We start from the raw sequence: 13072 nt of genomic DNA, 5'->3' as shown, positions 1-13072 counted from the left end.
TTACTATATGCTGTTGAGCTCATCGGGCCGTCCGACCTGGTCCCCACAAATGCCAATTATAATGCTTATAAGAAATTTGCGTCGTCTTATTGCGGTCGTGAAGATCTTACCTTTGACTTTATATTATATATTATTATGTATCATTAAACTTATTTATTTTTTATATTAATTATCTATGCTTTTCTCTCTCATGGCACCTTTAATTAAATAAAGTCAACTAAGTAAACTCGCTTCAAATCAAAGCTCAAGTGAGAGTGTGACAACTCTTCAGTCTTGGGTATCTGGTCCTGAGACATTACCAGGCGTAAAAAAAATTACTGATGTTTCACATAAAAACATAGAGCCTCGTGATATGCTCGATAAAGACAGAGTGTCATGCGGGTTAGATTGGCTTGGAAGGGTCTATGTTTGTGTTGCTATAGTTTTATTAATCAATGAACGTTTATCGTTCAAGATTATTTTTTGTAAGGATACCTCCAAACCAGTCAACGCCTCAGATCTCTACGCACCGAAAACCACTACTGGTATTTGATTATCTAATTATTGATGTCGTAAGTCTAAATTGGTCTTGGTTTGATATACACTTAAATGCTGACAGCTGGTTGTTGGTGAAAAGTCATTGAATTAACAATACTTACCGATTCCAAATAATTTATTCATGATATGAACTGATTTTGTCCGTTTAATAATACGAAACTCTCAACTGAACAAAACGTTTTTAGAAATCTATTAATACTTTAAATTGAATGAACAAAAAAAATATTGAAGACGTCACCAATACTTGGTACCTACATAAAAATGGTATGGTGGTACCATGGTATGGTACATACTAATGGTGGTATGCAATATTCTTAGTTATTCAAAAATAATTAAAAGATAAAAAGAACTTTTTATATGCAACGTTTTTAAATTTTCTGTAGAATCATATAAACTTGACAATTCTATGTAGGTAGGTATTAATAATTTAGGACAAATAGGGCAATTGTCAATATTTTTTTGCTATTTTGCAACAAACAAACAAATATAGAATACTGAAATGTCATTTTGATTTCGATAGTAACGCACGTATATATTAATACTTCAGTTGCTAGGACCACCCCCTTAGCAACCAATAATAGTGGATTGGATTACGGATTTCTTCCGAAATAACTTTTCATACAAAACAGAATTAACTGAAAATGAATTCAATTCTAAGATGCATTGGCATCGTGTTCTGATATATTCTAAAAGTTTCAAATGTCTAGTCGGGAAGTTAGTTAAAAATCGATTGCAAGATTTGTAGTGGATAAACAACCACCGGACAAACAATAATACGAGCTAAGAAAAACGTGGTAATAAGTAATTCTTCATATAACTAGTAGTTGGCTACTTCAGGCTAAATAAAATGAGTTTCGATAATAATTAAGTTAAAAATTAAAAGAGTTAAATATCAGGAATTCAATCGATCAAAACAAATTAATACAATTTTGAAAAATACATAAGTATATAAATATATATAGTTATATACTTATAGTATATCATTATACTTAAATAATAATAATTGTGTTCGTCTTCTGACCACTTTGTTTCAAGTATGTCTGATCATGGCGGATTACAGTGTATGATTAATGCATACATTTAACTTTAAAATGCAAAAAATCCAGGATTTAAAATATAGTGTAGTTTCTTTTTCTGCGTCCAATTGGTCGCGGCGTTCAATTTTCTGTAAACACTGTGAGCAGACTGACAGTGTTTCCGTCGGTGACTAAAATTTCAACATTCAGCGACGGAAACTTGGTTCAGATTGAAAGCAAATCATGTAAAAAAAACTAAGTATTATTATTAAAACAATTATTATCATTTTGTTTGCTATATAATATTAATATTTTGTATTCACATAACTGTGATTAACCAATTGGTTATATAAATAAAAAAAATATTAAATATGATGTGTACAATATTAATAATTGTGTCTCTTTCCGACAAGAAATATCAGTAAGGAATATTAATAGGAATTATATTTTTACCTGTCTTATAATCGTAATAAGCTGAGGTCACCATAGATAAATTTACAAAATTCACAAATCATTTAAGTAATTAAAATCCGATGTGGATCCTGATCGCCTTACGATAACGTTTCTTAACAGGCTTTTTTTAACAAGAAAAGGGTGTTAGAAACTTAATCTTCTTCTTCTTCTTCTTTCACCCTGTCACGCCCCATCATTGGGAAATAGTGCAAGAACAAGTTCGCTTCACTTTCCTCGGTCCATCGCCAACTCTCGTGCTTCCCGCCATGCCATGGCATGGTTAGCAACTTACGTAACCTATTAAGCCCATGTTATGAGTTCAAACACACATCGAAAAACGACATTTATGTATTTGGCAGACCCGGGATTCGAAGCCGAAAGTTCACAACACATTACCACTCGTCCATCGTATCGATAAGTGTAATAAAAAATGATCATTTAACCCAGTATTAAGCACGGGAAAAGACATTGATTTCGTAAAATTCAGAAATACTATTTTCAAATAATTACAAGATAAAAAGAACTTTTTATATACCACGTTTTTAAATTTTCTGTTGAATCATATAAACTTGACAATTCTATGTATTAATAATTTAGGAGAAATAAGGCAATTGTCAACGAATCATTTTTTTGCTATTTTGCAACAAACACACAGACAAATATAGAATACTGAAATGTCATTTTGATTTCCATAGTAACGCACGTATATATTATTAATTTAGTTGCTAGTACCACCCCCTTAGCAACCAATAATAGTGGATTGGATTACGGATTTCTTCCGAAATAACTTTTCATACAAAACAGAATTAACTGAAAATGAATTCGATTCTACTTAAAGACGGCTAAAAGTATTAAAAGAATGCATTGGCATCGTGTTCTGATATATTCTAAAAGTTTCAAATGTCTACCTAGTCGGGAAGTTAATTAAAAATTGATTGCAAAATTTGTACTGGATAAACAACCACCGGACAAACAAGAATAGGAGCTAAGAAAAACGTGGTAAAATATATAAAAAAATACTCTATGTATTTGCTTTTCCCTCCACCACCCGCCACGTCTCCACACCCGTTATGCAGGCGTATACCGTGGCGTAACAAACGATAGGCGCTGTTAAAATTTGTGCCGAAAGTGTCCCAGGAGCAACTTCCCAAGACCTTGGTTGGCGTGCACTAGAGTGTGCGTGATTCCTACGTCCATATAATGTAGGTATTACGGTCAATTCTCGATGAGAAAAGACCTTCTCGCTCGCCGTATAATGCCGCAAACTTTTTAAAAGCTGAGAAATGTTCCCTCGTAGACACCAAGTACTCTATGTACCATTAGCAATGAAAAAACACTCCTCTATAACGATGACGTTCTGAAATATTATTAATGGTGGGTTATCGGTGAAACTTAATCTAATAACTACATATGTACCTATCATATCTTTTTATTTTTGTCGCATAGTTCCTTTTATAAGATTCCCGTTTTTTTTTTTTATTATTTATTTGCAAACTGAGTTTTTTTTGACCTGCAGTGTTATACCTATAGGAAATCTCCCCAGTAACGCAACAGGCCTTAATCATCGCAGCGGGTCTCGAATGCTCATACCTCCAGCGAATTAGCGATAATTTCAAAACAGCGGGAAGAGATTTGATATACAATAAACCCCTAATTTTATTTAGTCTCCATATAAAATTATTATATATCCTCTCCTTAAATATTAATGCACCTGCTTATTAGTATCATTCACGTTGGCAGTGGCGTTCTATATAAGGGGTCGCAGAGTAGGTACACTGTATTTTAAGTTCGATAATAATTAGTTTTTAAATGAGAAATCATACGTTTTTGTTAATTTACCACATTAACCGTGGTTCTATGAGAAACGAAAACACCGTGTGATGGATTTTCTAAAAAGTGTGTCTACTGGTGGCGAAGGGTGGAGGTAGGGTGTTAAGATTCGATATAAATAGTGCACACTAAACGTTGTCAGTCAAACGTATTTGTTTTCATTGAACTATTGCTACAATATGTAGACAGTGTTTGTTTGTTTTTAAAATTCAACTAAACCCTCCGCAATCCAAGCCATAGTAGATACATAATAGTCAGATAAATATTCGTTTATCTATAAAATATCTAAAATTATGCACAGTTTTAGATATTTTATAGATAGAAGAATATTTTGTTATCGACTGTGGTTTTGTATAGGCAGGACTTAAAAAACTCTGTGTCTACTATATCAATATGTACAAATTTGAAATATTGGTCCTAATCTACTGCTGGATGAAGTCCATTTCAAGTTCTCTCCACAATTATCGGTTTCTTGTTCTTTTCTGTCACGTAATTTCTCCGAACCTTAATATTCTTATTTCGTTAATTCAACGTACCTTGGAAAGACCGTTTGGTCGTATTATGTTCCCTTTGTTCCACTGGATTATAGCATTCGTCCAGTTGCCTATCCTGTTTGCGAGCTATGTGTCTATATGTACACACCTACTAATTAATAGATAGTTAGGTAGGTGCACATTTTACCTGATAATTTCTTTTAAATACACACTTTAAAATTGACTGGTATGGCAGAAGATATTTCAGTAAATTCCCATAGTTATGACTATTAACACTAGGTATCTCGGCCCAGTGACATACAGCGTGTAGATCGCTATTGTAAAAACGCTGCGCGAAGCGTCGTGTTGTTGGACGGATTACATGTCCCAGTCACGCATAGCGCCTCTTTGTGATCACGTCAAGCACTCACTTCAGCAATGATCTGATTGTACCATTGTACCCCTATCGATTATCATGGTTCAAAAATCTACAAGTCGGCAAAGTAAAAAAAAATATTTATCGATATGCATTGGTTATATTATAAATCTTTCGCGTTTTTTAAATTATTATTAAATTCTAAGTGTATGTTTTCTTTGTTAAATTGCAGGTTAAAATCTGGTTCCAAAACAGAAGAAGTAAATACAAGAAAATGATGAAGGCGGCGCAGTCAGGACCTGGTGCCGGTGGTGCACATCCGCATGGCTTAGGACTTGCTCCCCCAGGAGCGTCTCCCAACTCCAGTCAAATTATGCATGGTGAGCTAAAAAAATAATTATTTTTTTTTCTCTAGATATAAATAAAGGATTTGACACCCAAAATTGATCATATGAATAGTAGTGTGACCAGAATGGTAAGAAAATAGAAAAATCTACTTAACCTTTTAAGTGATAAAATTGTATTTATTAATTAACTAAATTGAAATGCCGTATTGATCTCAGTGACTTAAAGTGAATAATTAGAACTAACTGGCGTTTCATGGATCTAAGATCTAACTAAAATAGCATTGCATAAAATAGTAAATAGGTATATTACAGTGGCGAGGGGTGGACATAGGCTGTCAAGATTAGACTTAAATATTGCACACTAAGCTTTGAAAGTCATAATTATTTGTTTTCAAGAATATAATTTGAAGATGGTGCTGGTTAGTTTTTAAAATCTAATTAAACCATGCCTAAACCATTATAGTTTAGGTATGCTATGGGAGATCCGACAAGATAGTGCACACTTTTTCAGTCATACTTAAATATTTGTTTTCGTCGAATTAAGAATACATATTACAGAAGGTGTTGGATAGTTTTTTTTAATTCATTAAACCCTGCTTAAACCAAACCATAATCGATAAAAAATATTCTTCCATCTATAAAACACTATACTAAACACTATCTACATTCTACACAATGTAGTCTTAGTTCAAAAAAACAAAACGTACGTTTGACTGACAAAGTTTAGTATAGGTACACTATTTATGTCGGATCTTAACAGACTACCTCCACCCTCCGCCGCTGATGTATTGTGGTTGCTACTGGTGGGTAAAATCAAAACCAATAAAGTCGTTTTTAGTGCAACAATCTTATATTAGTTTAATATGTTCATGAAGTTCTCCGAATATCCATTGTTTATTCAGTTTCCATTGACAACCATTGATTAAGATCAGCATTTTCCGTGAGATACATTCCTATTATGACATTCATGTATTCAGCATGAGAGGAAAATCGTGATAAAAAGTATATTTTTCCAACATGAATAATAGGTAGGTAATATATTATATTATCTGTGAAAAGAAAAAAATCTTGCAGCGACAATATCTAAAAGAAGTGGGAAATAAAGTCGATTTGTTGATTATAGGTACCTACCTACATTTGAGAAATCTAAAAACATTTAAAAATGCATTCTGTAAAACACCAAATCTTTCATGCATATGAACAAATGTTGCCATACGTCCCGATTTTTGCGGGACGCCCAGTTTTTTAAGAATAATTACAAGATAAAAAGAACTTTTTATATACCACGTTTTTAAATTTTCTGTTGAATCTTATAAACTTGACAATTCTATGTATTAATAAATACGTTTTTTTGTACTTGATAGAAATGCTGAATAAATATATAATACTGAAATGTCATTTTGACATTTCATATTGATTTCCATAGTAACGCACGTATATATTAATAATTTAGTTGCTAAGACCCCCTTAGCAACCAATAATAGTGTTTTACTTTTTACGATTTTTTCCGAAATAACTTTCCATATAAAACAGAATTAACCGAACATGAATTCAATTCTGCTTAAAAATGGCTAAAAGTATTAAAATAATGCATTGTCGTCGTGTTCTGATATATTCTAAAAGTTTCAAATGTCTAGCTAGTCGGGAAGTTAGTTAAAAATCTTCAATCGTCCAATATAAATCTTGGACAAACATGAAAAAAATTGTACCGGACAAACAAGAATACGAGCTAATAAAAACGTGGTAAAAATTAGATTGTCACGCGGGACAGCTAAATTCACGCTTATTCAACAAATAAGACTTCTAGGTTAAGACAAAATAACGCGATGGACGGAAATGGCATCAGTTATTCAACTGATTTCCGGAAAAATAGATTAAAAATATGTTCAAGCTAATTTCATTTGTCTAAAAATGGCTTCTAAAAAGCACTGACACAGTTTTGTACGCCAAACGCTCTATATAATATTCCAAATACTAGTAAGTATTTTGGTTTCGATACTAAGTATTTTTTATACTGGTAGTAAGTACCTATACGTAGTCTTCAAAATCGGCCAGTTTTCTGACCTCTTTAAACTACCCTCGATATCCGCCGATAGCAGCTGATCAATCTTGTGTATAAATTAGATGCGCAGGAAGTAAAATCTTCGGCTAAGTACAAAAATAGGCGAGTGTCGAAAAAAATATATTTTGATAGTTAAAGAATTTTGTAGTTTTGTGTTGTGTCATTTATGATTGATATTAGGTATATAAAAAAAATATTAGAAATATTGAACTATGCGGTTTTAGGTTGTCCCGCTTTTTGCTTCTAGCCCCCAATTTTTTATATTTTTCTTTTCACATGGTACAAATCCCGATTTGATAAAATTATCTGGCGACGCTGATATGAACCCACATTATTGATAGCTAAATAGAAAGTAAATAAGAAATCACTACATATTTTTAATAACTATTAGGATAGAAAATTAAAAAAAAAACCACACTCAGCATTTAGGGTCATTGGTGATCGAATGGTTTAGAGACAAAAATCAAAATATGTTTCAAATACAAACCATTCAAATAATCCTTATCGTTTTCTTCGTAGGCGGTGGTGGAAGCAGTAGTGGGTCCCAGCACTCTCCAAACCAATACCTCGGCGGAGCGAGTGGACCCGGAGGTGTAGGTGGCCCAGGGGGTGGCGTCCATTCGCCAACTCCTTCATCGACGCCCGTCAGCGAATTGTCTCCGGGACTTAGTCCGCCTGCGCCCTGGGATGTCAAAGGACCACCTCCAGTACCTTGGGACGTTAAGGTAAATACAATTATTACACAATACCTACATATTTTCAGATAAGTGCTAGGAATATTATCAAATGTTTTTTTGATTCTTTTTGGTACCCTTTTGAAAGCATTTAAATTTTAAATTATTGTAGATAATTGATTTTTTAACTTTATGCTATGCTATGCCATACTTTCTTCAATCTTCAATCAAGGCTTATTATGGAAAAAAGTGCTTTTCATGCTCATATGAAAAATATCATAATAAACAAAATAATAAGTTTTGTCTTTTTTGTTCAAAAAACCGTTTGCTTTTATATACTTGTTTTAAACATACCTACATAATTTTGAAAACACTTACAGAGAAAATATATAACAAATAGAAAAAATCTTTTTTGAAAAAAATACGATACCCAGCGGGAATCGAACCTGCGTCTCTCGGGATTCACGCCCATGGATATCGACCACAATGCTATAGGTATCCTATCTAATCGCGATAAATTTTAATTAATGGCTTTTACAATACTCTCTAAAGCGCATTCCAAACTGAGTTACTGTTGACAATCAGCTTTTGTATTTTGAATCAAAGGTAAATTACTTTAATTACTAACCGACGTCACGAATCACTCCAAATTTTTGTTGATGTAACTACAATTTATACTATCAATAATTTATAAACTAAGGTAGGTACATACTATCAATTAGGTACAGTAAAATTGATAGACTATGATCTACTTTTATTAGTTTATTTCAATGAAATACTACCTACAGCAACGAACAGCAACGAACGGTTACGCATCGGCTTATAATGTCATGGGTCCCGGCTTCGAACCCCGGGTCTGGTAAATTCACATATTGTTTTTTAATGTGTGTTTGGATAATAATATTTTGTGAAAATGGCTAACATCGATTTCTCGTAAACAACGAAAATCTGTTAATACAACCTCCACAAAGTGGAGCTCCATATTATGGATCTTCGTAGAATCAAACATGTTTTAAAAAAAATGTTTACCCCAAATGCTATTAATAAAGAAAAGTTAGTAGTCAAAGACAATATTACCCGACATTTTAATAGGTACAATATTAGTTAACAATAGTTAGCTATATCCATGGTTGTTTTTCCGTATTATTTTGAATGTATTTTTAATGTTTTTTTGTATTTCTGTTTATCTTTAGACGGCTGGCGGATCATACAACCAGCACTATCCTCCTTTTCTGGTTAGTTATATTTTTATTATTAAACATTTATTAAAAACTGGTTGAAAATATAAATGAGGAAAGCGGAATCAAAGACAACAAATAATCTATTTATATGTTTCACGATATTATTTTGTATGGAACAATGAAACTCAACACATTTGGTTCTACCTGTCTCAGTTTATATCACTAAATGAATATAACTGTTATAACTAACTTATAAAAAGTTAATGATGCTCCGTGAAAAGGAGAATATGGGTTCGAATCCCAATATAACATTTATAACTGACTATTTTTTAAGTCATACTAATTGAAGGAAAAAATATTTACATAATTTTGCAAGGCCCAAAAACTCTTGGATTAAAATGGTTATGTGTTTAAGCTGTTTCAATCGGTACAAATACTTTTTCTAAAAAAGAATAAGTAGGTACATATCTAATAGATATTTTTCTGAAGTGTTTCTTATTATATTGTAGGAATATTCAATAAATAATGATTTTATTGTATGTACGACTGATTTTTACAATGACTTCAATTAATTTGTATAGGTACCTACTTGATCCTTCACTTAGTAGATAATCAGTTGTTTACCTTCTTTTATTCTATTAATGTATTACTTATATAAGCAAGAAATAATTGTATGCCTTCTCAGTGTGCATTTACCATTGGTGAGTGCGCATAGTGCCTAAAGGCCAAAAGGCGAAACCCGGGTCGCAAAAAATGACTAATATCTAGTAAAAAAAACTTAAATCAATTAGAATTTAAATTCAAATTCCATCAAATACCCTCGGTCGATAGTATTATTTTTTTTTAAAAGTGCTATGATATATCGTCTCTTTTCTGGCAGAACACACTAACTGGAGAATAGTAGTTTTGAGTAATTTGACTTTGAAGTTGTTAAAATGTTTGAAATAGTCTATCATGTGAGTTTATTAATTAATCGTAAAAAGGATGACTTTAAAATAAAGACTGTTTATTTATTAAGAAGGTTTCCAGACGGTAAAGTTTGAAATAAGAAACATTTTGGTATAACTAACTCAATATGTAATTTTTTCGAATTAGTGTCTTCTGCCAGAACAGTGAGATATATAATGATATGTTTGAGGTAAATATTGTAGATAGGTAGTATCTGGTTAATGTGAACGATTGATAACTGTGAGACTTAATGAGTTCTTTAGTTTGGTTAAAATATTGAAATGTTGGAAGAATTTGATGATTAGTTTTATAAAATTTACCATTGTAATTTATTTTCTTGTTTATATCAAATGGCCAAATTATTTTACTAGTATAAATAAATACATTATAATTTTGAATAAATAGATAAGTATACTTTTATTATGAAGGATTGAAGATATTATATAATATTAAACTGTGTACCTATTCACAATTTTCTATAACACGAATGTATGATTTTAACGTTATTTTTGTTATTTTTACCAATAGGGCGGAGCGGCGGGCGCATGGGACATGAAACCCGGCACCGGGGCCCCTCTGGGAGCCCCACTAGGGGGCCCTCAACCTGCTCATCATCCAGGATACGTCCCCCAGTACTCCTGGTACCAGCCTGCGGATCCGGGGCCCGCTGGTTTACTAACGTGAGTCTGGAATCAATTTATTAAAAAAGTAGGTATCTACTACCTAAATAAATCCGAATTAAAATTATTTTTTTACCTAACCTTTGGTTCATATTATTATGTGCAGTATGTTTATATAGAATCAGGATCCAGTAATATAATAAAAATAAATATGTAAGACTAAACCGGTCTTCTGATGATATAAATTGCAGATAAATCTATTTAAAAAAAATAACTAACATATTTTATCAAAAATAAATAACATTTAAAGCAATTTATAATAAGAAACATTGTGGTGAAAAATACAAAATAAAACCGGTAAAACTTTATGTGATCGTATTCATGACGACTTGGCGCTACCGACTGGACACAAGAACAACTGGACGAAGGACATTTGGGCGTCATATAAAATACACGTGTAATAAAACGAGGTATATGGTTGCAGTAAAACTCTGGCTCGAAACTGCAATAATATTGCCATATTTATTTAATTATGCGGTGCCTACATGTCTTGTCGTCCAAATGTCCTGATATCCAGTCGGCGTCGTCTAGTCCTAGTCGACGGCGCCGAATTATATCGTTCTCCACCTGTGTAACCATGTATTAGGGACATACATTATATTATTTACATAGTATCTACCTAGTTGAGAAATATTTGGTTCCACTATTAGCTGCTTTTATAATGTGCTAACGCTATCAAATCCAAAAAATATGCTACCACTTTAGCGACAATATTTTCATGCTGTATGTACTTATAGATACCTATTGCATAGCCGCATTCATGTATAAAATAGTTTTAGATTTTTATATAAGTATCCTAAGAGCATACCTAATATTTTTCCATATTCATACAAAACCTACTACTAGTCAAGCTTAGCTGGAATGATAGGAAAGTATGAAATAATTAAGTAATTATCATCATTTGTATTTTAAATTATTTTATGGTATGTAAACTCAATGTCTAGACATTAATAATCTTGAATCTTATATTTTTTTTAAATGTTGGTTACGTGGAATTTAAGAATTAATCTATGAATTCAATGATTATTGATTATTTAGATGTAAACATTTTCTTCCTGTGTTAATGATAATACCAAATTAATAATATTGTTTACTAATTAATTGTTTTCTTTTATTCCAGGGTATGGCCTGCCGTTTAACACCCACTATGAAGTGTGTTTAGTTTAGTTAATAGGACACTTAGCTATCTTTATTGTAAATTTTATATAAAAATACGTATAAAAATTATTTCATAATATATATAGTTATAAAAGTGTTTTTATAAGACCGGTATAAAAAATAAATTGAGACATTATGATTAAATTTTATATATATTAGGTATATATATATGAAAAGAATATAAATATATATATTATAAAATTTGTAATAATATTAAAACGTAATAGTAATTATTCTAATAATAAATATTTTCAAGATAGTTAAACTCTACCTTAATGAAAAAGTGCAAATTTAACTAAGTTTTAAATAAGCTTAGAAAATGACTAATATAGTGAATTTAATTATTTTCTATTTGTAAAAATAAAATACTATGTGAAATCTTCGCAGGTCGATTTTTGTGCTATTTTTTTTTAGTTTATTTAAACAATAATGTCCAGTGTAGAAAATCGAAAATATTCTCAAGCAAATTATTTTTTTAAGAAAATGTAATTTACTACGTTTTTATTTTGCAATGAGTTAAATTAATTACAGCGTATATTATCCTATTTATATTTTTTATTGAAAAAAATACTAGAAACATATTTTTGCAATTTATAATTAGAAATCATTTTATGATTTTTGTTATGCGTGCATAACAATTTTATTTTTACAGCAAAAGGGTTTTCTTGTTGAGAATATTTTCTACCTTTTCTACATTTTTTAGAACTCATCTAAGAAAAACGTGTAAAAACCTCTTATGTGTAAAAATATGATGAGTTCTAAAACGATTCTAAAAAAATCTGTAAATATATTTTTTAATTTGTTTTTCTTCCAAAACTCAATTCATTGGGCATTTACAAAAACAAGATTAATCAATACAAAATTTTATTATATTAAAATTATATAGATTAATCTTTTTACAACCAGGATGTTTTAAGCCATATAACCAAATGTCAGGATAACATGTTTTTACTTCTGTACATACATGGTACCTAATATTATTTTACTTTAACAATAAAATAAATGTCAACTTTTATTAGGTACTACATCAACATAATATTTTTTACATCAGCTACATACCTACTGTTTATGTTGTTGATTTATCCACATGGTTTTTTACTAAAAACAATTGGCAGAATACAATAAAATTAATTTACTTTTTGAATAAATATAAAAAAAATAAAGAGGAAAGAGAGGGAAATCTGACACTACTATATTTTTAAAACAATGTATCAACCAATTTGTGATTTTTAATATTTTTTTTTCAATGTGTTTAAAGTATTTTTTGTTTGATGTTTTATAATGACTAAAACGTGCGAGGTCAGAGTTGTGATTTTTATTAAACGTAAATTCCTGAA

General features: G+C 31.0%; 1 protein-coding gene across 1 annotated transcript in view; it reads left to right on the top strand.

Moving 5' to 3' along the window:
* The window catches only part of LOC147074843 (uncharacterized), a 181267-nt gene extending 169551 nt beyond the window's left edge, over nt 1-11716 (top strand). Inside the window, exons 3-7 of the mRNA XM_085942683.1 lie at nt 4918-5065; nt 7614-7819; nt 8962-9003; nt 10426-10577; nt 11698-11716. Of these exons, the coding sequence (XP_085798809.1) occupies nt 4918-5065; nt 7614-7819; nt 8962-9003; nt 10426-10577; nt 11698-11716 (567 nt within the window). The remainder of the gene's footprint in view (nt 1-4917; nt 5066-7613; nt 7820-8961; nt 9004-10425; nt 10578-11697) is intronic.
* Nucleotides 11717-13072: the final 1356 nt, after the last annotated feature.

Source organism: Rhyacophila brunnea, unplaced genomic scaffold (assembly GCF_057557595.1).
Source record: "Rhyacophila brunnea isolate RB1 unplaced genomic scaffold, BYU_Rbru_1.0 scaffold_15, whole genome shotgun sequence".
NCBI lineage: Eukaryota > Metazoa > Arthropoda > Insecta > Trichoptera > Rhyacophilidae > Rhyacophila > Rhyacophila brunnea.
Note: the sequence above shows the minus strand (reverse complement) of the source record. Positions and strands in the feature narration are given on the sequence as shown.